The 23,669-nt window shown below is 40.3% G+C and overlaps 3 protein-coding genes across 3 annotated transcripts; 2 read left to right on the top strand and 1 right to left on the bottom strand.

Annotated features, from left to right (window-relative positions):
* Positions 1-937: 937 nt before the first annotated feature.
* LOC144663935 (uncharacterized) lies at positions 938-16,036 on the bottom strand. The gene is made up of 7 exons (XM_078525029.1): positions 15,478-16,036; positions 13,460-14,071; positions 12,898-13,009; positions 11,360-11,524; positions 3,598-3,686; positions 2,599-2,743; positions 938-1,993 (listed from the first exon to the last, which is right to left on the bottom strand). The coding sequence occupies exons 1-7, from the start codon at positions 15,646-15,648 to the stop codon at positions 1,812-1,814; spliced, it is 1,476 nt and encodes a 491-aa protein (XP_078381155.1). The 5' UTR covers positions 15,649-16,036; the 3' UTR covers positions 938-1,811.
* LOC144663188 (uncharacterized) lies at positions 7,607-8,814 on the top strand. Its single transcript, XM_078524111.1, has one exon. It carries the CDS (start codon positions 7,622-7,624, stop codon positions 8,657-8,659), a length of 1,038 nt encoding a protein of 345 aa, XP_078380237.1. The 5' UTR covers positions 7,607-7,621; the 3' UTR covers positions 8,660-8,814.
* Positions 16,037-16,109: 73 nt separating the features above from the next.
* LOC144663956 (peroxynitrite isomerase THAP4-like) lies at positions 16,110-22,612 on the top strand. Its single transcript, XM_078525057.1, has 5 exons — positions 16,110-16,222; positions 16,545-16,693; positions 18,032-18,141; positions 20,114-20,217; positions 21,662-22,612. Exons 1-5 carry the CDS (start codon positions 16,124-16,126, stop codon positions 21,779-21,781), a joined length of 582 nt encoding a protein of 193 aa, XP_078381183.1. The 5' UTR covers positions 16,110-16,123; the 3' UTR covers positions 21,782-22,612.
* The last annotated feature ends 1,057 nt before the right edge of the window (positions 22,613-23,669 follow it).

The following is a 23,669-nucleotide window of genomic DNA, read 5'->3' as shown; positions in this document are numbered from 1 at the left end:
TTTCAAGGAATTGGGGAATAAATAACTAAACAATTCATGACTCAGCGAGACAATTCGATATGTTTCATGTCAGTTCACGGCCGGAAACCACGCATATCGAATTGCTTCTCGCTGACAAATCACAAAACGCGCTGATCGCCAAATGAGCCAAAACGGCAAAATAATCATCAAATGAAGAGAATTCTACTCACATAAGGGTTTCAAGAAATTCCCTTTCGACCATCAGCTGCGCTCTTTGCAACCTTTCCATCTTATTCACAATGTAATACCCCGGATGTGAAGAATCGTTAAAAAGCGAGCCAATACCCTCGGACATTACAACAGAATTTTTCCAAGTCTCCAGCCAAGGAAGAGTTCAAGCCCAATATCGCCATGACCGCCTTCAAATCAGCCCTAAAGTCTAGTTCCGAGTCCTAGTTGATGTGGCTGAAGACCTTTGCTGTCTAAAGGAAGCACAACGTTATTTGTACCACTGAGCAAAACATACCGAGTCAAGAGTTCAATCCGTTAAAGCTTTGTTCTAAGGTACAATAACAGCCGACGCAAAACTTGCAAATCGTTAGACTTCCACCTTCATAGGACTTAATGATGTCCTCCGGCAAACTTCCTTTAGACAGCAGAATGGAAAGCTATAGATCACAACTGTTCTACTAGTTAGCGCGCGCAACTAGAATTCAAATGAAAGAGAGGGGTTGGAGTTAGAGACTGGGCTAGACTAACCACAAGTAAATCTAGGGGTAGGGAGACGGGGGGGGGGGAGACAGGGAGGGAGAAAAAAAAAGTAAGATTGAAGTCACTACATTAGACAGGGCGACATTTCATTGAAAGAAAGCCGAACAATTCTCCGTATCCTAAAAAAAAAAAAAAAAAAAAATGAAACCCCATACATTCCTTAACAGCCCGATAGCCACCTTTTATCAAATCAAGGTAGATGTACATAGAACATTCTAAATGGCAGTAATAACGCGTTTTGAGATGGGGGTTCGCCTTCCATACACTCCAATCCGGCGTCATCGAAAACGGAGCAATTCTGGCAAAAACGCTCTCAAAAGTGGATACCTTCGAAAGCGCTGTTTCCCTGTTATATAATGTGGACGGCAAAAACGACGCTTTTTGAAAACGCTGACAATCATGTGATCACTAACCTCATTCAGTCAATCCGTTCATTGATAGTCCCCCAGGCCCTTCTCGGCTCGCTTCGCTCGCCGATCAGATCGGGAGCCTGCTCGCAGGCTCGTACATTGATCGTTTTTTGCGTTTTGGTGTCGACAGCAAACACGATACGAAAACGATAATGTGGACGCGTTTTGAGATGGGGACAGCGCAAACGGATGTAAACAGACAACCAAATGTTGTCAGGTTATATAAAAATTTACATGCTATAAGGATCTTAAAATTATGATCTCATAAATAAACATTGTAACTAAAAAAGTAATGTAACTAAATACGTGAGCAGTATTCGCTGAGTGTTGTAAAAACAGAACTAAGTACTGTGGTGGCGTGAGTTTTTTTATAAAACTTATCACAAAGTAACATAGTAAGCAAAACCAAAGCAATTCTGCATAAATTTCAACACTCGTTATTTAAAAACCACTCCATTTGAAGAAACCAATCAACTTCTTTCTACTGGGTTCATACAATCATTAGAAAATTCCCTTTTGAGAATTTTGTTTTGACTAAAAAATGATTTTCCCATACTGATTGGAAAGTGTACATTCTTCTAGACCTGGACAACTTCTTGAAGTTGAAAAAAAATTAATGTATTGTCCGTAACGTAACTATTTAAAACTTCACAACATTCTATCCATGTGCTACTCGGCTGTTTTGAGTAATTTCGCCAGGAATCTTGGAGCCTGGTCGGCGCCAAAAAAGATGTTTTCCTGGAGATAATTCGGCAAGCTCATCAAAACATCCTCAGAGCCAGGACTTTTAGGGGTAGGACTGTACTCAATCTCGTCAAATTCTTTGTCGTGTGTTAACCTAAACTGCAGACCTGTAAGAATCATAGCAAATAAACAAATGTAATAGACCTTATCACGGTTTTCGACGCCATCTTGACGAGTAAGCAAAGCGGGTAAAATTACAGTGTTTGTATGGGAATCCGACGACAAATATCTTTCACAAAAATTGAATTCTGGACAACTAAAAAATTGTGAAGTTAAGATGCTTGGCAAAAGTTTTTATTCGCCGGGTTTGAAGGATGTAGCTGGGCTTGTCGCGTAAGTGAAGGATAAGGTTTGATTGAAAAGATATATTAAACACGAGTGACAGTGTTTCAACACATTTCCGAACCCCTTGATTTTCGTCCAAAAATCTGCGATTAGGCATTCTTTTTTAGCCTGTGTACAGCCGTCCCACTCCGCTAAAAAAAATGGAGCGGAGCGGGACAGCTGTACACAGACTATCTTTTTTCGCTGCAGGAGAAAGCAGAAAAAAGACCTTTTTCCCTCCCTTCGCAAAAAAAAGAACAAAGACCGCCTGATCGCAGATTACCCTAGTGTCGTATTTTCAACTCTGTCCTCGGTGTTTAGAAATGTGATGAAACACTGTCTCCTGTGTTTGATGTATTATATAAAGGACAAATGTTATTATACTTACAGTGAGAGGTGTTCGCAGCTGGGTAAAACGTGCAGTTGAAACTCTGAAAAGAGCTGGCATTTTCACTGGTATTTTCTTGTGACAGATTGATTCCCGTGAGTTGGGAGTAAAACTTAATGACATTTTTCTGGTCTTCAATCAGTTGCTAAAAACAAAAAAATGACAAAATTGGGAAATGTGCCTTTACTGACGAAAAAAATCACCTTAACTTTTAAAACGTTCTAGACAAGAATGATTTCTGGACCCTACTTTTCAATTTCTGGCTAAACTAAAGTGTATGAGAGGTTACGCAGATTTAAAGTTTGCCTGTATTCAAACACTTTTTAAAAACATGTTCACTCCCAATGTTCTTACCCAAGATTAAAAAAAGGTGTTTTGCTACCAAAGTTTTATTATACATTATTCAAAATAAATAACCAAGGAAATATCATAAATTATTCATCATTGATAACCATGGCACATATAGAACTGAATTAATTTGATCTCATCCTCGGAGACCCAGTAGCCTGCGTGGCCGGCGTTCAAAAGGGGAGGAGAAGGGGAGTTCGAGCACGAAGCGCGAGGTGCGAGGAGAGTTAGCGCTCGAACTCCCCTTCTCCTTCCCCTGTGAACGCCGACCACGCAGGCTAGAGACCGGGCAGTTTGTGGGGCGAGGAAAAGGCGAAACTGCGGGGAAAAAAATCGGCAAAGAAAAGATCAGGAGGCATTTTTCTGGGGAAAGATCAGGCAGTATTCAGAGAGCTGTTTTGAACTGGCCTGGTAAAACTTTTCCCCCAGGGACACCTTTCTATCGTTCCAACCTTTCTATGCCGAATTTTTTCTCGCAATTTCGCCTTTCCCTCGCCCCACTAATTGCCCCTGGTTTTCCGAGGATGATTTGATTTGTGTTTGAACAACCATTGCTTCCACCCAGCTACTTCTCACAACCAGTTTGAATTACAAAAAAAAACCGGATATGATATTATGCCTGTATAAGAGTTGAAATGAATTGTCAATTACCAGTTGCTCTTTCTCATTCTTTCTGAGACCTTGGCTACGCAAATCCTTCTTCTTTTCACTTTCTTCTTGATCATGCTTCTCTAAGTTCACTGCAAGCGTTAAAAATACCACAGTTACTTTTCGTCTTACAACACACCCCTCTGCAACAGTTTTGTTGAATAAATCCCTGGTATGTAACTAAATATCTGGTTCGTGTCCTGCAAACGGATGTTGGCAGCTGCAGATATATTGTGTTGTTTTGTTTGCATAGACCAGTCCTTAGGAACGAAAACTCAAAGCCAGGGGTGTTTACCTTTTATCGAATGACACCGTTTAAAATGACCGTTGAATAATTGTAAGTGCTTTAAAAATCAGCAAACCGATTGAAAGAGATGGGGCTTCTCTTTATTATTCAATTTCCGGTTATTGTTTCCTTTGATAGAAGACTGGAAACTAGACTACTGGTAGTCTGTCTTTTCTCTTAGGGTCCGAGGAGCGCGCGGTTATATCAGGAACGCGAGCAAACTGGTTGAACTAGCGGATGGATGAGGAGGGGGCTTGGGGCGAGACGAGAAAAGACAGACTACGGACTCTTTGGGGATTTTTTAGGATATCCGTCAGCTCTCCGTTGGTCCAGCAACGGAGTTTCTGATTGGCCAGTTCATACCAAATTACGTAACTTTCGCGGGAAGCGAAGGTTGCGTAATGGCATAGCCATAGCTGCCCACTGGAAAATTTCGCGTCTGTCTTGAACATATGGTCATCGACAAGCAGCTACATCGTCGTGTGGATCAAATCAAGGATTTCAAAGCGCAGAGCTTACGAATGCTCTCGCCATCAACTGCCGTTCCGTGTGCGCGTGCTGCTTATTGATCATTGCAAATGTCCCCTTTTCGCAAACCAAAAGATAAATTTCGGGATTAAGATAGAAAAGCTTTACCACGAAATTAATAAGAAGACCTCAAGTGGTGCGTGCTTATATTTAAGGAATTTAGGCGCTCTTTGAAAAGGATTTTGTAAAACAAAAAACTATGCTGACGCAAACACGTACTCCGTTTATATGCCATTCGCGCGCACAACCTTAGAATATAATTTCTCTATGAATGGTCCTATAAATGCAGTAAAACTTTACTGTAAAACAAATAAATTAGCCTTGAATGTGAAAGTAACTCCGAAGTGAACTCTTGGACCGCAGTATATGTGAAAAGTTGCATTAAAGATACGGAACGCCGTCAGCCATTCTGTTTCGTGAAAGTGCATTTAAAGCCGCAGCCGGCAGCAATTGAAGAAGCTTTCGACTCTAGTGAACGCTGGAAGCACATGTCGAAATCTCCATCGCCCACGGAAAATCTTAAGTTTCCATGATTTCTTCTAAAGTCGGTTACCAAGGTTACTCCCGTGCCCGTGAGAACCAAGTTGATTGACAGGAAGCCCATGTCCTCAAAAAAGTATGCAAGAGTCCGCAGTCTGTTTTTCCGCGATCGCACGATCCGATCGCGCGCACACTCTTGTCTCGCCTCAATCCTTCCTCGCGTGACTTGAACCCTCACCGAGCGTCGCAATCCCTTACTAAATTTCGAGAGAAAAACAGACTGCAAGCAGTCTAACTGGAAACGGAAGAGATGAACAAATGGGCGGGTACAGAATTTCTCTGTGCAGACTTTCCGAAAAACTATCTTCTATTTCCTTTTCATTGAAAATTACAGGAAGTATTGGTTTAATAAGGGACTGGTCAATAAGTATCAGGGGGGTGGGCCGGAGCAATTGGAAAAGTGGTGGCTCAAAAATTTGTGACCCACCCCTTCCGTCTGGCTCAAAACCGACTAACCCACCCCTGACAGGGGGTTGAAAATTACATGACCCACCCCCTTTGCTAAAAAAAAATCAAGGGACCTATCATTTCTTTATCATCTGTTAGGGGTTGGAGATTTTTTATTTGACTTCAGCTTTTTAAGTGAAATTCCCTACATAGACATTTTCCCTGATGAACACTGCTGTTCCATGTACGTCTTTTTTCCATTTCTTGACACACCAAAGAAGGATGAATTTATCACTTCTCATACTAGCCTTTTGTAAGTTTTCCACATATTTGTGTGTAAAGTCCATGGGGAAATTTAGACACAAACATATGAAAAAAAACTGAATCAGTATATGATATTAATTCATAATCAATTATATATTGAAGAGTTCATATTTTTATACAGAAATTTTAAATAACATAAATAAAATACAACCACTGTCCATCATTTATATTTGCAAATTGTTTGAGAAATATATCTTATTAACCATGCGCGAGGGCCGTACTGGGCGAATATTAGCTCGAGGTCTTGACAGTACGGTCCCGAGCAAGCTTGGTTAATAAGAGATTTATTACACGACTAGAAACTTTGTGTAGTGGGAATTGCTACCTGGTAGATGTCGTGGAAAACAATGTGCGGCAGAACTTTTACGCTCGCTATTTATTTCTGTGTTTAAGGTCATTTCATTTTCAAAGCAATAAAAACTCCGAAAAAATCTAGCAAAAATCTTGCGCTAAATCGCGAGGGAATTAGCGCGGGATCATCCGGGACAAAACCCGGTCCGATACTTGGAAAATATCGGCCCTCGCGGGACCGGAAATTAAGTAATCTGATTGACTGATTTAGTTATTAGCCCTCGGACCACCTTAGTTGTGTAATAAAAGAGTTTACTGGTATTTAAAGGCCTAAAGCCCAGCGTGAATCTATGCAGGTTGAAGAGAGTCAGGTAAAACTAATGATATGATTACAAGCCATCTAGGGGGGTCAGGGGGTATGCTCCCCCGGGAAAATTTTATATTTGGGCCTTTTGAAATCGCTAGAAATTCATTTAAAACTGCTTACATGGAGAAATTTATCAATTTTATATACTGATGAATACAACTTTTCTTGGAACTATAACAGTTAAAAGTAAGTGAATAAATAAGATGACCCACCCCCTACGTGTAGATCAAAATTACATAACCCACCCCTTTTCGAGGGCTCAAAAACTGATGACCCACCCCCTTTCTGCTCCGGCCCACCCCCCCCCCCCCCCCCCCCTGTAGTTATTGACCAGTCCCTAAATGGTAGGCATCCCAGAAATCGAAAGGATGACGAGAAAAATCGGGGAAATTACCATCGGACAAAGAAGTTAGAATTTTAAATAATAACATCGCCCGCCTGTCGCCCCATCTTGTCTGAGGGAAAAATCCCTCTGCACAATAAAGTGACCATAGATTACCTGAAATTTATTTACTTATGAATGCGGAAAACGGTGAACACCGACAAAGGAATTCAGGCATTATGTTTTTTAATTTCACGTCTCGCGAAAAACTCTCCGTGCCTAACTCTCGATTACAAACTCTGTAAATTCCAATTCCCTTAGTGCGTCCGATTTTTCAAATCTATCAAATAGCATCGCCCACCTGTTGTCCCGTCTTGTGCGAGGGAAAAATCCCTTTGCATTATGAAATGCCCGGAGGAAATTTTTTCACTTATGACGGAAAACGATGAACATGGAGAAAGGAATTCACGTATAATTATTATTATTATTTTTAATTTCACACCTCGCATATAAACTCTGTTTGTCGAATAAAAAAATCCCCTTAGCTTAGTGTGTCAGACTGTTCAAATCCATCACGCCATCTGTTTGGCAATGCGTGCACTGCGCATACCACGGTCAACTTGAATGTAACAAAATAAACAATGTCACTCAATACGACTTCCGGTTGCGTCACTTGCGTTTTTTGCTTCCAACTACGAAAACAAAAAACAACCCTATACTACTGCCCAGATTCTGACTAACCGATTTTTTTATTGCAAATTTTATTCGATTATTTCATGGTCTTATTCGCAGACACACTTACTGGTGCTCGTCGACGCGTTGTGTGTTCTCTAAAGAGCGTTTGCGTGCATCAATCAATCTAATGATTTCTTGGAAAGTGAAACTAAAAGAAGGGGGCTTCCCCTGTTCCCTGTTAATTTTGTTTAATAACTGCAGACATCGAAAACTTGTTTAGTTGCGAGTTTGATCGTAAGCTGTCGACATGGATGAGGCAGCAGCAGCCGAGGCCAGAGCGGCGATACAGAGACTGAAGGACGACCTTCCAGAAGAAGAGAAGAAAGGAAATGTAGGGAAGATTATTACCTATATCTTAAATCTCGTCCAGGGTGGATGGTCTTTTCGTCAGGCCCAACAGAATGTTGGTGAGCTACAAAAGTTGGGTCAGCATATGACAACAATCGAAAGTAAGCTTGAAGAACTAGCAGAAGGTGGTAAAGAGGCGATTCTTCAAGCTCTTGACTACCAAAAGAGAAACTCCACACAATCAATGAAAGACTACTATTGCGATAATTTAAGCGTATCACTGCACGAGTTGTATGATCACGTCGCTGGGGATAAAATCACCGAGCACGAGAAAACTAAACAGCTGATTTTAGATTCACTGAAAAGTTATCAACAAGACAGAAGCAACGAGCTGGTCACAAACATGGTGAAGGGGTCAGCCTTTGTGGCAGCTTTTCAAGCAGTGAAGATCTACATGGCATGGAAGACGATTTCCAACGCGTCCAATGTCATCAAGGAAAATCCAATCGAACTCACCACGATCAACAGAAACCTCGAGAGGATGGAAAGGATGGTCATTGAGTTTTTGGAACTGTGCGAGAGAAATCCGAGGGATAGCAGAGTTAACCAAAAAATGATGAAAATAAATACGCTGTTCACATCGACACTCGGCAAGATCAGCAGCAAGAGAGTCAAGATTGACGGTCATATACAGCGCCTTGATCTGATCGCGGATTACTCGGCCATTGACGGCATGGTAAATGCTGCTACGGCTGTTACACATGGACTTCAACTGTGGCAAACCTGGGCAAACCTTACTTCCTACACTAAATTTTTAGGATCGGCGATGGCCGCTGTGTTCGCGGGCTTTGCCGTGGCCAACTTCACAGAATGCTATCTATCACGGAATACTTTGGAGGATCTGCGAAGAGATCTCCGTGAAGTAATGCGCCTACAAGACATGCTGCAAGATCTACACGATCAAGCTGCAGAGGCATTCAGCACAATACCGGAGTAATCAAGACTTCGTGCAAACAGGAAACTGGACTTGGCACCCAGATGTGCCATGCTTTCTTAAACCGGAACCGGAAGTGAGCCGGAAGTGAGAAAGGGAAAATTCCCGATCCTAAAATCGAAAATATACATGAAATGACGTGGTTAAATAAAACTATTATACTAGTTGTACCTATCGGTAAGTGCCAACGAGCGAAATACTCATGTTTGTTCATAAGAACAGATATTGAATGGTTTTTGATAGAACTACATTGTATTTTAGGTAATATGCAATAAAAGGGCTATTTCTCTGGTGTTCATAAATGACACAGGCTTGATAGCCTGCGTAGCAGGCGCCGTAGTTTTCAGCGCGCGTATTCTCGCGATCGCGCACTCTTTTAAACACACTAAAAAACGTACACAGATGTCTGCTACGCTAACTTGAACGGTCAAGGATTATTTGGAGACAAAATTTTTATTCAAGTTAACATTACATTTGCCGTTAGAAGCAAACAACTTTTGACTTTCTTGTGTGTATGACATGCAGTAATTTTAGCGAGCGTCGCTTTGAATTGGCTGAATTGATGTTATTCCTACGCGGAGCGAAAATGCGTGCCAAATAAAATATAAACGGTATTTGATTTGGAATAAATCATCGGTCAAAAATTACTATTAACACAATCAACACTAAAAGGAAGCATTTACCCGACTTCAGCATTCTCATAAGTCAAGAAAACTCTATTTGAAGTCAACAGTCCGCTTTTGATTTTCATGTCTCTCTTCGATCGTAAATCAAAGGACTCCAAAGTCGAAAGATTATTTCATCGCTTTGAAGACCTTGATGTTCATTTTTTCGGCGGTCGAATATTCTGTAGGGTATTCTCTTTCGATTTATAGTTCCCTAAAGGTGTATTTATCGGTAAAGGGATGAATGACCACATTGAAAATTTTAACAGCGAGTCGCGTGGACGCCATTTTGGTCATTTGCTCTTTAGCAAGGAGTGAGAGACTGGGAACCAGTTGGGAAGAACAATACAACCCAAATATGGGGTTTACTTACACCCAAATATGGTCAAAAAAAAAAGTCCCTTACGCAGAACGTAAGATTTTGGGCCCGGACGCACTGGGCAAATTTTTGTTTATTTTGCGAAAAAATCTGTCACCAGTTCCGTTAGACAAGTGCGCCCGGTGATTTTTAGATCTACCAAATTTTGTCAAGCCTTACCAAACTTCAAAGGCGCCGTCGACCTGCCTCGGAGCAGGACAAATTTTTGTCAAGCGTCAAATCTGACAGATTCTTCAATTAACACGCCTTAATCTATAGGAAAACGTCAAACAAGTATTTTTTATCTCGCTTTTCAAGGCAGATTTCCGCCAAAATATTTTATTTTTTCTCGACAGTTCGACATGGAGGACGGCAAAGACTATAATGACAGTCGACTCCATACAACAACTATAATATATATATGGCTCGCAAATCTTCTTTCCATTACACCTCCGGTATGGCACAATTTTCAAACAGCCCGAGTACAAGTACTGCTGCTGATCAAAATGAAAGCGCGGCGATTCAAGACAATTGAATTGTACTAAATGCGAAAAATACGGCTCTTATCGGCCGGAAAGTAAGACTCTTTTTAGCGAACGGAAAGTTATCGAAAGTCTACGGTTTTAACATGATTGACACTTTGTGGTTAACAAATAATTTGGAGTTTTCAAGTGCGTCCACGATTGCCAAATTCAAAATTTGGTAGAGACAAAATTTGTCGAGATTTTTGGTAGAGCCAAACAAATTTTGTCAGTCCAGTGCGTCCGGGCCCTTTCTCTGCCTATACACTCATACGCACACGGCTCTATGATTCTGCCGCCTCGACAGCCTCACCTCTTGGCTCGGCTGTCTCGTTGGCAATTATGCACTTATAAGAAAAATCTGTAGCAAAACTGAAATTTTAGGTTTAGAACTTTGGTTTCCAAGAATGCAGTAGTGAATGAAATATTTGATCAAACTTCACTTTAGTATGTTTACACTGATCTTTACAACACAACATTATCGATAACATTATGCACGCCAAAGTCGCTCAGATAGCTCTCTTTTGCAAAGTTGAGAACTTTTGGTTTTCTAGAAGAACAGTAGTGAATGAAATATTTGATCAAACGTTTTGGAGTTTATGCAAATTGTTAAAAAGATTATTACCTTGCATTAAAAACTTGAGTTAGCCTTGACTGTTGTAGGAGATAACCATTTGTCAGAGACTGTTAAGTCTTATTCTTGAAAAGTGTTGGTTCAATGAAGAGTTGAGTCAATTATTTTAAGTTGCACCTTAGTAAAGCTATAATCATACAGGACTCATACGTTATCTTGTATAATCATTCAAATATTACAAATGTATCTTCGCAGTTCTTTATTTTCAAGTTGAGTTTAAAGTCAATAAAGTTGTTGTAAAGCTGAACAGACCCTCCAGCAAAGCAAATCCTACAGGGGATGGACATGGAGGGACAGGCATAAAAAGTATTAAAGTGATCAACTGTCTTATGTTGGTTGAAGCCCTTTGCTCTTTGATTTAAATCTAAACAAAATCACCACATTTATAAAAAAAAATTGAGGAGATGGAAAAGACGGCCGTCGAGGTTTTTGGATTTGGATCTGTGTGAGAGATTGTTTTCTCATTGACAATTATTCCACAAGCACGCGTTGGATATGAGAAATGTAATTGCATTTAGTTGTTACCTTTTTCTTCCTTCAAGTACTCCAGCTGCTCCTTGGTATTTTCAAGTTCACTGCGCAGTCTCTCAACACTCCCTTTCTTGATCTTTAGCTCTTCACTCAGAAGAGAGTTCTTCTGTTTTTCCATGCTGAGGCTGGATTTTAAATTACTCACAAAGTTGTCATATGCTGTTTGAGAAGAAAATAAATAATATAGTGTGTAAGACTTGTCATTAGTCAATAGTGACAATAGCGTGTGTGTGTGTGTGTGGGGGGGGGGGGGAGAGGGGTCTACCCTCCCAGCTCCAGAGTTGCCTTGTTTAATTCACCAGCGATGAAGCATCAGTAGGCCTCTGATATCAACTTCTCTCATAAGAAAAGATCCACCATGTAGGCCTCATTCACTTAGCTGACTAAAAGGTGATCTGATTTAAAACGTGATTATGCTCTATAGGGAGCAATCTCGTTCCCAGAGCCTGCGTTCCCCTTGACCAGTGGTTGGGAAACTCAATGGCTCTGGACGAATCCAAACCGGAACCAGGAAATCCTGGTTCTGGTTTGATTCTGCACGTACGTTGGAGATTGTCTTCTGACGATGACTCTATTGTGCACGTTCCACATCCCAGAGACAAAAAAACGGCTCTTTTGCAACGGTAATTGGTAGTAGCATTTTGTTGAAAATTTCAGCAAAAATTAATGTTACAGCTTTAGCTCGTGTAAAGCGCCAGTAAAGTCAAAATCAGCAAGGTAGTTCTTCTAAATGAATATTTTATTTAAAAATGTTCAACAACTGAATAATTAAAAAAGTCATTTGACCGTTTATTATACATTCATTCGCCAGAGACTGGACATGTCTGCGGTTTTATGCAAATTCAGGTAGTGTCACGTAATTGTAATCAGTGCTGTTTTTGGACGATTCTCTGTTGTTAAACATCGTTATACATTTTAAACATGCTTATTTAAGTGAAAGAGAATTGCTCCGAGACTGTTGATGTCGTCTCCAAACAGAAATACATCCGAAAACAGCACATATTACGATTGCGTGCACAATCTTTGATTTGCATAAAGCACAGACATTCAATTCCCTAGGGGCCAAGACAACCACCCCGAGGCACGTTTAAATTTTTGCGTGTTACAGATCGACCAATCAGAAGTGTTTTCATTGTTTCAACGAGCTCTGAGGTCGAGAATGTGGTGAAAGGAACAAGTTTTTCAACAGCCAATCAGATTCAGATGCCTTTGTGGCGGCTTTTCAGAATAGCCCAGAGGTCCCGATCCCTGGTGCTCAAAATCAGCTAAATCTACCAGACCGCCAGAGCATAATACAGGGATGTTGTTAAGCGCCAGCTGCTGGCTAATTTCACAGGCTGAAAGAGAACTTAAATCCGGCTGAAATTTCACAGGAAAACAGAGACTTGGTAAACTTAAGAGAAGCCAAGGACAGAAAAGCCAGCTGGGCTTGTTGATGAGCCTGCTTAGTGTTTTCTTAGCTACATCCCTGATAATAGACCCTCATGTATGTACATGTACATGAGTTGCAGATACAAACAACTAGTAATTACCTTTCACATTTCTCTCTGTATTCTTTTGAGCCCTGAGAAATGTGTTTTGCAGCTGCTTCATCGCAGACATCAAGGTGAAGTACTTGTTCTTATAAGAATTAAGGGCATCTGACTAAAAGAATATCATAAAAAAGATTTTGAATTTTCAAATACATGTAGCAATGCAGAAAACCTCAATTTCCAACTTTGTTCTTACAGTCAAACAACTGAAGCACAAATGAGAAATAGCAGTTTTACTTCTGATCTAAAATTTAATCGTGCAGGTTTGAGTTGAATAAATGTTTTGATCTTATGAGCCTTTGAAATTTCAAATGTACTCTGAATTAATCAGGGACGGCAGAGCCAGGGGAGCTTTTGCCGCCCCCAGTATTTCCGAAAAAATAAAGACTTACTAAGAGAAGAGTTTCTTTAGCCCCCCCTCCCCCCTCCCCCCACCACTTTAAGTCACTAGTCAACCCCCAGTTGGAAAAATGTTTCACTGTCACTGTTAATAAAAGTATATTGATTCAGTTATTTGACTGTAAATAGTAACACTGTAATGCTTTACTTAGATTTCACTAACCTTAGCATGTGGTATTGTATCTTCCTTTCCGTCAAGATGTTTTCTACTCATTTTCCAAAGTACGTCCTCATCACTTTCAACATCTGAATTCAATTCAGAATTGTTATCCTGTTCCATTGCCAATAGACTGTGGCTAATCTCTTTTAAGGGAGACGTTGTGTTAGCGGGGGAGCACGCTATATTCTCTTTTTCTCCAGCACTACAGACTTGGCCATTCTTTTTCCATTGGCTGCGACGCAATGCACTGTAACTCCTGATCCTTGCAGCAATGCAACCAGCGGGTGTTTTGGGAACAGTCTCGCTTCCAACAGGGACTGCATTTAAATCAGAAACACTCTTCTCTAAAGAGGGACTTCTGTGGGCTCTATGGTTCTGATTATTATCATTTTCTTTTGTATTCTTCACAAGCTTCTTGTTAGCTGGTGACAAGGCTGTTTTGTTGTTGCCATTGTTGTTGTTGTTGTTGCATCGTCTTGGTATCCTGCTCACATTACCTTTACTTGTTTTTGTACGGTCACCTTTCTCATGGTTTACGGTGTTTTTGAGTTCTTGGAGGGGTTGTTTCTTGGATGATTTTGGATCATTTTTTGTAGATCTGCTACTTGCAGCTTTCTGTATAATGCAAAAAGATGCAGATAACTAGATCAGGGATACACATAAACTACAGAATATCTTCTATATCTTTTACAGAAAACAAAAGAAATCTCATCAATCATGCCACAGCCACGTATCAACAAATTTTATGACTCTGGCGAGCAATTAGATTAGCCTGCTAATACAGCCGCCTCTCATCGCTCCTGTTACTTCATGCAATGAGAGGCAGCTGCATTCGCGAGCTACAATAGTTATAATTTTTTAGATATTTTTTTTGGAACAAACTTTTTTTACATAATTATTGTTTATTATTACTTTTCCCTCTAAGATGTCAAGTATGAAATAGGATATCAATTTGGGGGTCAAGCTAAAATAGCGTAGGGGATATATTTTGTATATTTTGGTCTGAAATAGGCTGAGCATGATGAACATACCCCATCCAAAAATGTTCAGAGATCCCCCCCCCCCCCATCCAGGACATGCAATGGGAAAAATTGTTGCAAGACAATGCAAGTTGCTCTAAATCTAATGATCGCAAGTTGCAACTCACTGGCCTCACTGTTTCCTAGGATTGTTAAACAAGTTGCATGACAGAATTCTGTATGTCAGAAACTTTACTTCCAAAAGATTAAATTATAACTTTAAACGCACAAACCGGTATTTTTGGGGGATATAGGGTATACACCTGATTGAAGAAACGTTGACCCGTGAAAAGCCTGAACGATAAACGATGCGACCCAAATGTTTACTGGGAAATCGGAAAAAGTAATCGTCTTCTGTGACAGAATGAACATAACCATACGACAGGTTGCATAAATCATGCTTTTATAGAAAAATTGAAAATATTACCTTGATTATAAATAAATGGAATACTACTAAGCTTACCAATGCTGTCTACCCATAATACTATTCGGTCTTATCGTTCATAGTTTGAGCTTTTCACGGGTCAACGTTTCTTCGATCAGGTATATACTGAAGAGAAGGGATGCTGGTGAAAATAACTGTAATAAAAAAATAATTGTATTCAAATCTGCTGGAGACAAGGTCAGTTGAGTCACTTGCTGACCTTTGTGCCCCGTGATCGCATCAAAATTCTCCTTACAGTTTTGATAGATTTTCTGTACTATTTCTTTTGGGAGAATCTAGATTTTAATCAAAAGAATTCGAAACATGTTTCCAGGCTATTTTGATAATAGTGCCGACTTGGACTTGTTATAAAATGGAATATTTGATCGCTACTGAAATTAAAAAAGGTTTAACTTTCTACCATACCGATCTTCATATCTATTCGCGATCAAGACTTGTGGACTCATAATCATGAAATTAAATTGTCAATGTCCACCGCTAAATTCGCTCTGTTTATCAATGAAATTATGCAGTATACTTTCTAGGAATTACAGACATCAATGGTCGTTTTTTCTCACCTTAGAAGGCGGTTCTAAAGCTTTTCCTTCGTTTTCTTGGTCAATAATCTTTCGCTTCGCTGAAGAACGAGTCAGGTACCGTCGGCGAGTCGTAGTTGTAGTCATCGGAGTTTCGTCCTCGATTCGCGGTCTGCCTTTCTGTTTCGAACACGATCTCGTAGCCACAGGCATTTTTCGTCTACATTTGAGATGTACGTTCTTTGATTATGAGTGCAGTAACGATAACTACATAAATTTCTGGAATCTTTTTTCCGCAATCAAAACTTTTCGAATCGTTTGAATTTGCCACCAACGGCGTGTCATTCCCAAGTGACTTTGCGATCTTCAACAAAAGAATGATGTCGCCCGGCGCTCTTCAGAAGGGTAGGGCTAGATGTTTTTTTGCGCATTTCCGGGATCGTTTTATTTTGAAAGACAGTCTGTAAAGTAGCGTTTCCTACCCGGGAAAGCAATATTGGTCAATATTTCTGGCCGTTTGCGTCAATCGCATAGCTGTTATTTGCTGAGTGGAAGTGAAAGAGTGAATAAGAAGCGCTTTTGACTTGCTTAACCAACTTACCTTAGCCGGGTGGGGATACAGATTCGCGCGTTCTTTCGTGACAGTGGTAACCTGAGTATCAGGTCCTTGGAGAAGTGGAAGCGAACAATGCGAGTTGTGTTGTTGTCTGCAAATTGTCTTCGTAGAGCTCGTCTCCTGCTAAAACTGCTCCACGGAAGAACGATGTGTTCAAACAGTTCAGATCCGGTAAGCTATATCATTGTGTATGCAGATGTCTTTTTATTTGGTATTAAGATTTCGGAGGATTTCAATGATTTTGTTCGAATCCGCGCGAACACTTCTTCGGCTCACTAGACCCTCACTAGCCATCGGCAGACTTTACTTACCTTTTAAACTGCAAAGTTTCCCTCCCGGAAAAGTAAAAAAGTTAACGAAAGAGTTGAAAAGCAAGGGGTAGATTTTCTGACGTAGTACCTAACCTGCAAGCGGACAGTTGAGGCCCCAGACAGCCTGCTTGCATGCTTATATGATTTGCAAACTTCTCAATATGGCCTCATCTCGTTTGTAGGCAGCTCTTCATGAAGCGCTCAACAAGGTTTCTTGGCTGATTGGGAAGTGGAAAGGAGAAGGCTGTGGTGTCTATCCTACAATCTCGCCATTCTCGTATGGTGAAGAGCTGAGCTTTTGTCATGTGGGACAGCCAGTGCTTTGTTACAAGTAAGATTAGAGATCCAAAGCTCTATTTGTAATTTAGTTTTTCTTTTCTGCTATAAAAGCGATCCAAAGAACGAGGCGTTAAACCTGGGGTGTGAGGGGGACTCACATATGAAAAAGATGTGGATGTTGGTTGGAAAATTTGAATAATTTACACTCCTGCAGAAGACCAATCTGGGTGTGGCTCAAGCCTGGTGGGGGGAGGGGCACGCCCATATATGAGCTATATAGGTATGTGCTGCTGTGAAGTCTATGGTTTTCAAGCAGTTTAGTCTGGGATAGGGTATTGAAATCAGAAAGAAAAGGGAAGCATTTGCCAGGAAATTAACTGGTGGTTTGACAAATTAAGTCCAGAATAGGAATAGAAACTCAGATGAGAAAGAGACTTTCCTAAACGTAAATAACTTTAGTAAAATTAATAATAAAGATGGTTAATTTTAAGCTCGGTGATAAATAATGAAGATGAAGTGTTCAACCTGACTCGAGCATGGGACAAAGAACAATTCTGAGTCCCCGACAGGAATCGAACCCATGGCCTCCCAGATACCGGTTGGGCGCTCTAACCAACTGAGCTACGAGAGACTCGTTGTGACCTGGGCCATTTACTAGGTGCTCGAGTCATGTTGAACACTTCATCTTCAGTAAATAACATTATTGTGTCATTATTGTAGAGAGAAGGTTTTCCATTAAAACACTGATAGTGATACAGTTCAAAAAATGCAAGTCTGCATAAGGGTAGGGATTTTTGGTGTCTGGTCTGGTATAGGGTAAGGGTTTCAAATTCCAAGCAGCACACCCCCACCCAAAAATATGCAGGGTACTCCCCAGGGGGGAGGGCTCAAGCTATTTTGGCCTTAAAAAGAGACAGACTGGTATGCCAAGAAAGTGTGACAGTGTTTTTTATTTCTTCATGTACAACCCTAAATGAGTCCTTGAAAGATAAAAATATTGGCATTCTGTCCTGAACACCCTAACCAAGACCAAAATCCCTAATATATTTACACCACTAAGCGGGATGACAAGCATCCTCCCTTTCAAATGGGAGTCTCCCCCTCTCCGAGGAACTATTTGCAATCTGTAGAAGCAGGGCTGTACTCTAGCAGAGCCCAGGTGCCACAGGCGAGCTACTTTTGTCTTTGGGCAACTTGTATAATTTTCCTTTTATACATGTAAGAGCTTTTATGGAGCTGGGCACCCAAGATTTCTTACATAAGGGCATTCGGGCACCATGCAATTATTCTAAGAGCACAGCTTTGAGTAAGTGGTGTCCATGATTTGCCAGACTGTATTGTTAGAGCAACTTTGTGGCAAAACTCATGTTTGAATTTTTTATGTTTCAAGTTCTAAAACGTGGCATCTGGAGAAAGGCAATCCTATGCATAGTGAAGTTGGTTTTCTGAGAGCTGAGGCAGGAACATCAAAATTGGCCTTCATGATAGCTCAGAATACAGGTACAGTGTAGCCAAGTGTATCAGTTTTTTTTTTTTTTAATTGCAACACAACGACATAATTTCTTACAAAAGAAACTTACATTACTTACAAACACTAACGGCACATGCTACATTACAACTGCTTCTGCTAATCAACAATAAATATCATATATAGCTGCTCTATTTACATTCTTGCTCTACTACTTACTTACTTAGTAACTGTTTTACAAAACTGCCCACTTAGAGATGTAAATTTACAAATTATTCTTTTAAGTAACATAGCAAAAACGTAGCTTATATCAACTGAATTAATCAAGTAATTAAAGAGGGGAAAACAAAATGCTAAAAAAATAAAATAATAAGACTATCTTAAATTGCTAGAAAAAAATGTCATTTATTCTCAAAATCTTTCACTTTATCAGACGTGGCTGCGATATATTTCTCTAGTTTCATCTTTTCCCGCACAAGAGAGACGAAATCTTGAAACTGGAACTTAATAGTATCTAATTCTTTAACATATATAAAATACTTGCCTAACATGATGAGATGGTTGAGAGGCCAAGTGTATCAGTTGTGAACGAATGAAACGAGGTTAAACAGTGTCTACTTCAGCGTATTTATATGCCAACTCTCCAAGATTATTCAGAGGTCTCCTGGGTTGAGTCTAAATCAAATCTAAAAAGATCTGATTTGTCCAAACTCCAAGATGCAAACGGGAAGTGCTTCAAGTATGCATTTTTGCAAAACTTTTCTGAATCAATTTCGAGGGGGAATTTTTTTTATTTTATGATTAACCTTGCCAAAAGCCATATTTACTCCTTAGCATAATAAATCCTCTGTTGTAGAGCTTGCTTGTATGTTATATTGTTGCAATGTGCTCGGAGACTCATGACATGTACTTGATCAATGTAGAACTTAAACGAAAATACCAAAATTACAGTCAGGAGTTGACATTAATACTCTTTATAAATTCTGACGCTGACTTATTTGAGCGTAAACAACGCTCATAATGTGCTCAAGACGTTTCGACCGAGAATCTTCAGTCTTCTTCGGTTGTTATCATGGCATAAAACGGCTTTTTAACGGTTTCACATTGTACGTGCGCGCGAGTGACTAATACAAATACACGCGAACGCTGCGCGAGACTATGAACATTATGTAAGTGACTTATATACATCAGGGATGTCTATGTGTTCATTTCCCGCATTCTGGTCCCACTGCGAATGCCATGCTTCTAGGAAAAGCCTCTTGTGGTAATCGCCTGACTTGTCCACCACCGCTGCATGATTGAAATCCATATCATGGCCAAACGTGTTCGCGTGTTGCGCGATCTTAGAGTTTTTGTCGCAAACATGGACTGCTCTTTGATGTTCATTAATTCGAGTAGCTAACGCTCTGTCCGTTTGTCCATAATAGGTAAAATTGCAGTCAAAGCAGTTAACTCTGTAAACTACACATCTAGACTGGAATGCTGTGAGTTTGTCCTTCAGTCTGGGGAAGCGTGTGCGTAACGTGTCAAGTGGTTTAAAGCCAACTTTGACCCCGTTGTTGCGTAGAACTTTTGAGATTCTTTCAGTTACGCCTTTCACGTAGGGTAGAACAACAAACGATTTTGCGGCATCATTTGGAGTGTCGCTGCTGTCTGAGACACGACGATTAGCTTTGCGATGAGAATCACAACTCTTGATAAACCGCAATGGATAGTTATTGTAGAACTTGTTTTATTTTCATATCTTTAACTTTTTCCCTTTTCCCTCCCACATATAAACTCAAATATTATTTAAATGCAAAATTTTTTAAACAGACTCCCCCCCCCCTCCACCCACCCTTCATCCTGAAAATAGTCCCACCCAGAAAGCCCTTTGAACAAATGAGTCCAGAGCTTGTTATTGGAATTTTACATTATGAAGGTTTTGATTGAGGTTAATTTCATAGGATTGTTTGCCCCTCTCCATTATGCTATGAAACTTATTGGACTGACTTATTTTTGCAGGACTAACTGAAGTTGAGGAGGGTGAGGTTAATGGGCATGAGATTCGTCTTCTTTCTCACTCAGTTGGAAGAATGACTTTTGGTCCAGAGCCACAAGTGTTAAAGGTAGAAATCAAAAAAGTACAGAAACTAATACAGTGGAACTTCCACTAACAGATATCTCCTGTAGGTGGACACGGCATCTCCCATAAGCACATACTTTGTTGTAGTCCCAAACACATACAATGTTCAAACGTTCTTCAGTAGATTGAATTGTTTTGAGAAACAATGGAAATAACAGATACATATTAAGCTGTATCAAAACAATACCAGATTCATTTTAGATTACCCTTAACTTGTTACTCTGACTCCCCAACGGGAGTCGAACCCATGACCTTCCAGAATATCGGTTGGACGCTCTAACCACTGAGCTATGGGAGACTCGTGGTGAGCGAGGTCATATACTAGGTTCTTATGTGTGACACATGTCCTGCCAACTGCAGGCTCAAATAAGAACCTAGTATATGACCTCGCCACCATGAGTCTCCCATAGCTCAGTGGTTAGAGCGTCCAACCTTCTGGAGGTCATGGGTTCGACTCCCGTTGGGGGAAGTCGGAAAATCTTTTTTCCGAGTATTCAACTTGAGAACGCTTCTTCATTTACTTTCACTTTATCCAAGTTGCCATTTCACTTTACATTTAAATAGATTTAGCCAAGCCTAAAAGCGGAGCCCCCAATTTACTGACCAATAATAGAAAAAATATAGCACTTGAGCCCACGATCCAATGTTAACCATTATTTGGTCAGCAGTAAACTTCAAAAAACATTTGACCTTGATGAGTTCTATATGTGAGCCCGGGATATGGTCATGTGATACTGGTCAGCGGATACCTTGTTTTGACAGCTGTCAATTGACCATGGCATGGATGTCCAATATCAAAGATGTAATGTTGGGGCGACTTCTCGTCGTCGTACGCGCCCGCGAGCCATGCCGCTAGCCATGATGACCATGAAAAACCAAAAGCATGGGTTCTGTTAATTTTCTATGGGTATGGGGCTCCGCTCTGCGGCCCTTTGTGCCGCTGGGAGCTCCGCTTTTAATGAATGAATATGTAGTAGAGTTCTGTTATTCTAGGTGCGTTACACAAGCGTGCATGACCACAGGTCAGGCCATTAGGGTATACATTGCATTGGATTGTAATTGAGCCCTATAGGGGCTAATGTAACTCGTGGTCTTTCGATAGCATTTTGAAGTGTGTTTATGCATTGTATGTGGAGTTGCGGAGCTAACCCATGCTTGTTACCGGAATAAACGCCTGGAAAATCCGTTTAAACTGTGTGCCTTGGTTTCCTATGAATCCCCACCACTACAAATACTTAATCTGAGTGTGGATAATGAAATAGCAGTAAAAGTAGCAAATGATAATTGAATTGTAACTGAAAGTGAGCACCGTCCTTCTTGAGCACCTAATTTAATTTCAAAAAGGTTAGTTTACTTTTTCATCAGTTTTCTTGTGACATGATGTAAAACATGCAGCAGACTAATAGTATATTGATTAATGTTGTTAGGTTGAAAGAATTTTTAGACTGAAGGATCCCAATACACTGGAGATGGAGTGCTTAATGGAAACAGCCAACACCGAACATCAGAAACATCTCCATGTCACCTACAAAAAAGTTACTGAATGACTTAAGAAAGTTCTTGTAAAGTTACAGTGAAACCCCATTATATAATCATACCATGAATGCTATAAATATTTTAAAATGTTTTAATCTTGTTGCTAAAAATATCATGAGGTGTGCTGAAGCTGTCAACATAAACTTCAAGCCAGAAGAGTATAATCACTAAATATTTATCTTGGGTTAAAACTGTAGCTAGGGGTAGCGAATGTTAAATTTGAGGCTTTGGAAGAGGGTGAGACCATATCTTTCCTATGAGCCCGAGACTTTGTTAGCCTTCTGAAGGACTCCACGACAGCATTACAAAAAGATTCGAGACAGCGAGACCCATATAAAAAATTGACATAGTTTAGGCTGGACACAATTATTTTTTGAAGGATCATTTACCATCCCTATATAACTTACATTCTTACATGCCAAGAGGCAGGGCCCTACCTAGCGGGGGAGGGGGGAGGGGGGGAGGGGGGAGGGAGGGCAGTTGCCCCCGCTAGAAAAACTAAATTTCTAACATAGTGACACAGACAAAAAATCCTACTAAGTACGGCCCTGAGAGGTTAGTGTTAAAAGCATGACAGCAACACATCATGGTCCTAAACCTGTTAGATAAATGACAGCTTTTAGGACTTGTTTTTAAGGATTTAGACACTGATTCTTGTCAACTCTTGAAGTAGCTTCAAGCACGTTCAAGATGGTACCATAAAATATTTTAGCAGTATATATTATCAGTAGTTTTGAAATTCCTTATATGGCAGTGATTGTTTTAAAATGAGATCTGCCATCTTATAGTTACGTTAACATGAAGTTATCAAATAAATGTCTTATTAAAGGAAAAATAGGCAATGTTTTCTTATTTGTTTTTTCAAATAAGGCAATACAGAAAATAGCTAAAAAGAGGGAATGCTCATAGTCTAAGGCAAGACTGGAGAATGGGGAGGGCTGAGGAAGATTAATCTTGAACAGAAGGAAAGTCCAATCACCCCCAGTGGGTGAGGACTGCTTCCTGACACTAACTTTGTGCATTGTTCAATTTGCCTCCCCACCCTTGTCTTTCTTTTCTTTTCCCAGTTTCCTTTGGTCTCCATGCTAAAGAGGTTTTGTGTACCTGTAAGTAGGCCATTTCCAAATTGCCTTTTGCTTCTGTTTCAAAACAAGTCTTTGTGCAAAAATGTTTAGATGAACACAAGTTAGATTTGTTGTTTCGCACAAAGTCTTGTCCTGACACGAGGCAAAGGGCAACTCTGAACTGGGCTATTCTGTTGACCACAATCAGAACTTGCCATAAAATCATTAAACAAAAGAATTACTTAGCAATACCCTAAAATGTGTAGCCTTGCTCAGACAGGTCGCTATATTTTGGATTCTATCAAGATGGTTAGATTTTTCTATAGCACTGCTACACTAAACTGTGCTACGTCCTGATGCTCCTTTGTGTGTCAACAACTTTTTGTTTTTCCAAACAATGAAATCACTCTTTTTGGGAAAGGGACTTCTTTTCTTTATTTTGGAACAGCAAGTCTATCGCCAGTGTGAAAAGTTATGCTCTTACTATTAGCTGATGTTGTGCGAGATGCAGCTGCCTAGTGGTTAGCACGCTGGACCTTGGATTGAGTGGTCCTGGTTCGAGCCTTGGGCAAGACTATGAGACAGTTCCCCTCTATTTTTTTCGAAGAGTATGTCGACCTTGAAACGAAAAAAATGAACGCGCAGGGGGAGGACGTGGGGTGGGGCGAGAAGCGAAAAATAAGGCTAGACTAGAAGCAGCCTATTTTTTCACAAGTCCATCGAGCTTGAAGCGAAAAAAAAAAAAAAATGAACGCATGGGGGGAGGAGGCGAGAAGCAAAACAAGCTCGACGGACTCTGTGAAAAATTAGCGAGTCTAGCCTTGGGCGGGGTCAT

The sequence above is a fragment of the Oculina patagonica genome, chromosome 8 (assembly GCF_052425735.1).
Source record: "Oculina patagonica isolate OP01 chromosome 8, crgOcupat, whole genome shotgun sequence".
Taxonomy (NCBI): domain Eukaryota; kingdom Metazoa; phylum Cnidaria; class Anthozoa; order Scleractinia; family Oculinidae; genus Oculina; species Oculina patagonica.
The sequence above is the reverse complement of the archived record's forward strand: the minus strand, read 5'-3'. Positions and strand labels throughout refer to the sequence as shown.